Source organism: Anneissia japonica, unplaced genomic scaffold (genome assembly GCF_011630105.1).
Source record: "Anneissia japonica isolate Jap-2015-1 unplaced genomic scaffold, ASM1163010v1 scaffold288108_len519018_cov203, whole genome shotgun sequence".
NCBI lineage: Eukaryota > Metazoa > Echinodermata > Crinoidea > Comatulida > Comatulidae > Anneissia > Anneissia japonica.
In genome coordinates, this window is record NW_022728501.1 from 293,600 (window position 1) to 297,527 (window position 3,928).

At 31.3% G+C, this 3,928-nt stretch overlaps 1 protein-coding gene across 5 annotated transcripts in view; it reads left to right on the plus strand.

Moving 5' to 3' along the window:
* Positions 1-2,775, plus strand: part of LOC117114206 (microtubule-actin cross-linking factor 1, isoforms 1/2/3/5-like) — a 57,009-nt gene extending 54,234 nt beyond the window's left edge. For 4 of the 5 annotated variants that reach the window (XM_033257804.1, XM_033257799.1, XM_033257801.1 and 1 more), the window contains one exon: positions 715-2,775. In XM_033257804.1, the coding sequence (XP_033113695.1) occupies positions 715-956 (242 nt within the window). In that variant the 3' untranslated portion in view covers positions 957-2,775. The remainder of the gene's footprint in view (positions 1-714) is intronic. The other variant, XM_033257802.1, reaches the window with a different exon arrangement.
* The last annotated feature ends 1,153 nt before the right edge of the window (positions 2,776-3,928 follow it).

Below are 3,928 nucleotides of genomic sequence, written 5' to 3' on the forward strand. Positions count from 1 at the left end.
GGTATAAGGGATGGGTGGGAGTGGAAAAGAAAAATCATAAAAAGTTCAAATTTAGCATATTGTTTAGGTTATCACATAAATTTGTTATCTAATCATTTCTTGATATTAATATATATTTAATCTCATACAAATGTATTATGGTGAAACATTACAGAATTCTCCCTGGGACCTAAGTATGTGTTCTATATGTGCTAGATCCAATGACCGGGAGTATTAAGGTTAAGAGCATAGAGGTCTCTACAATATGCGCTCTATAAATTGACCATTATTATAAAAGCAAACATACATTGTCACACATCTAAACCTAAAATAAAATATCCATACTTTTAGAAGGGGCTTTGGTTTCTGCGTGTGTTTTGCCTTGTCAAAATGAAAAATAGAAAGACTGGCCCAAACAAATATTTAAGGATAGAAAATTTGGTTTGTAATTGCAGAGTGTTCCTATTGAGAGTAACTACTGTGGACTCTCCTGACTTTCATTAATTAATTAATTAATGGAGATGCAGCAGGCATACCCCTATTGATATTAGAATAACCATAAAAGCTTGTTTCCAATAGGATGTCTTGGTGGTTAAGCCCCTTGCCTTATAATTTCACGGACCTAGGTTCAACTCATTCCAGTGCAAGATTTTTCATCACTTCAATTCTTTATAATGAGACTAATTTCAATACCTTTCCATATTTAGCATTTTTTAAATATTCTAATTTTAACAGGTACACCAGCTAGCAAAGAAACCAATGGAACCAAGAGTGGGTACTCCACTCAAGCGAAGACCACAGGGCGACACACCACTGTCGACTACAACACAAAACAGTACACAGGAGGTACGCTGGGTGAAGTCACAGTGCGTACCATCACCGAAGAAACCCGCACAGTTACAATGCCAACCCATAAGAGAACAACATATACACGAGGTGGCAAAACGAGCCAAAATTCAAAATCCCACCCAAAGTAGACGACCTTAATTATGAATTATTAAAGAAAAATCTCATATGAGATGAAAAATTAATTATTAATATTAACTGATTTAAAATCAGTATGATAAATTAATTTGTAAGTGTCACAATCAGTTTCAACAACTTAACACATGAATATTTTTTAATGAAATTATGTTCTTTTGAATTAAAAATGGGAAAGGATATTAATTGGCAATTGTCGCCATTATATATGTAGGTTTGTTTGTATATTTAGAATGAAAATGAAAAGTATTAATCAATACACTAACAATGTATTGATTTAAGTCAAGATATTGTAAATTTTTTTTTCTTGCTTCTGTCAAATGTACATGTGTAGATTTTCTGTAGAAAAACAAATGTATTGAATTTATTCTATGTTCCAGTACCTGCTAAATTCTAGGTATAAAATAATTTTTTACCTCATATCTTGCTGAAAAATAAATTCTTTAGTATCATGTATTTGGAAAAAAGATTGGTTATGACTGGATGCAATTAAAGGTGTTAATATTGTTTTTTTAAATAAAAATTCTTTTTTTAAATATGGTTCATTACCATACATGTTGATCATAGTATTGAGTTAACCAGAAAAAAAGTTTATAACTTGCCAGAGTATTCAATGTATTTCCAGTAAATTTGAAGAGTGCCAGATTAGATTTTATGCTTTCTGGCAACCTTAAATGTTAAAAATTTGTATTAAATGGAGTTTTAGAGTTTCTAACCAAAGTGCTCTTTTCAACATATGAATTTGGTTGCAGTTGAGGTATCTGCTAGTGGGGACTGTACAGATATCTATTTTGTATCCAATTTCAAACATTATAAAATGTTTTAATGCTTTAGGAGAGTTTGACTAAAAGTTGAGGTTTGAGTTTGTGTTCATGTTTTGATTTTTAAAGATTACTTTATAGAGTACATACAATTTAAGTTTTCTTTTGAATATGTTTGCTTCTCACTAATCTATAGCGTCATTTTCATATGCTTTAAAATTTCAATTTTGGGAAAAGTAAACAAATTCAGTTTTCAGAATTTTGTTTTATTTTTTGTTTCTGCTTTGAAATATTCATTTATAAGGCTTTTATTTACTCAACTTTTCGTCAGTAACAGCTTATTAAGTAGAAAATATATGCAAATATCTTTTTAATGTATTCATAGTATATAAACAGAACGGATTCACAGATTATGTTACTGATTTTCAAAGGTAACCACATTAAAATATATCAAGATCCAGGAAAGAAGTAAAATTGTTAATAGTGTCAATCAGAATCTACATAATGCTATATATGAGCACATTATAATATTAAAAGTCAATTCTTTCAATTTTTATTTTGGAGTATTCAAGATGTATTATCTATTATAGGAAATATATTAGTCGGCTAGAAATATATTGTTGGCTAGTTTACATACTTTTGCGTTTGTTATGTTGTTTATTTAGAAAAACCAAAGATTGGGTAATTTTTTTAGTTTGTTTTGGTATTTGGTTTAACTAATTTGTGTAATAATCCGTTTATTTGAAAAGAAATGCACTCACCGAAGTTTGATGTATTATTTTCTTTAGTTTTTTTTTATTTGACTAGATAAGCAAATGCTGGGTAAATAAAAGAAAGAATTTCAGCACTGTTATCTTCCATTCAAAGCGATCAGTTTAATTAGAAATTTTATGCAGATATCATCATGTGACCATTATAAGTGATTTAATTGGATAATCAATTGGTGTGATATTCATGTTTTCTAGTTTTGCTTTGTCTGTTTTTGGCGTGTTTAATTATTCACATAGCAAAGCTATTGAAGTTGAATAAACACTTTATTTTGCAGTAAAATAAATCTGTTTCAAACTTTTTTTGTCTTAATATTTAAAGTGTACTCTCCCCTCTTATTCAAACAACCACACAAAACAAACCTTTAATTGGAGACCGAACCTTTCAATGAAAGGTTTCTTTTTAGTTGTATGAAAGAGTGTCTAGCTAGATTCGAACCTGCAGCCTCTTGTTATCAAGGCGAGTATCATACCGTTAGACCATATATACCTGTGCGGTATAGTTGCAAATCTAATCACTAGGGCTAGGCACTCTCTTTCATTCAACTGACTTGAACGCTCGAGGGGTGTCCCTTTCAAAATTTCCATACTTGAAGTGCATTTAATGTTTTGGTAGTACTGTATATTATTGAACATGAAATAATTGATAACGCACGCATTACAAAGGCCGTTTGATTAAGTCCTACTGTAATTTTTTTTTTTTTTTCGTTTGTATTGAGTAAATTTTTTACGATCTGAAGAGGTTATGCGACCCATAAAAATGTTGCGGAACAGTGCCCCATTCCAACCAACACCATCATGGGTAGTTAATGAAATACAGAATTTTAAGGGAACACCAAATAATCACTGGCAAACTCATGCGGTACTGAACCTTTCCTAGCATTCGATCCTACTTTTGGGCTCCTTATCTATAATATAGGCTAAGACAAATTTTTTTACCCAGTTTTTTCTGAATAATTTTTTTTCTGCGGTACCGAAAATAGCAACCTAAAGCAGGTTTTAGTCTTAAATAATGAAAATAATATCTATAATAGGCATAGGCTAAGGTATATTTCTGGCACAATTCACAACTGCTAAATTCTAATACTGTAATGTTAAACAAGGTTATTTCAAACATGATAGGTCGCAATATAGAATTAGCAGCGGGAAAATGAATTGGCAAAAGCCTAGAGTATAAGTCCATGTAGACGATTTTTTACCCAGTTGGTTTCTGATTGGTATTTGTTCTGCAGCAATTCGGATGGCAAAATAACAGTTTTCAACCCAGTCCTTCAACTAAATAAAGATAACAGAACACATAAGCTGAGATTAATTATAATTTAATTATATTGACATATTAGGAAGCTTTCGATGTGTTCTGACCGGTTGAGCCGCCGACAAGTTGAGCCGCCAGTCATTTCTATGAAACGCCAAGCGCGTCTCTCAGTGAATGTAGTGCGT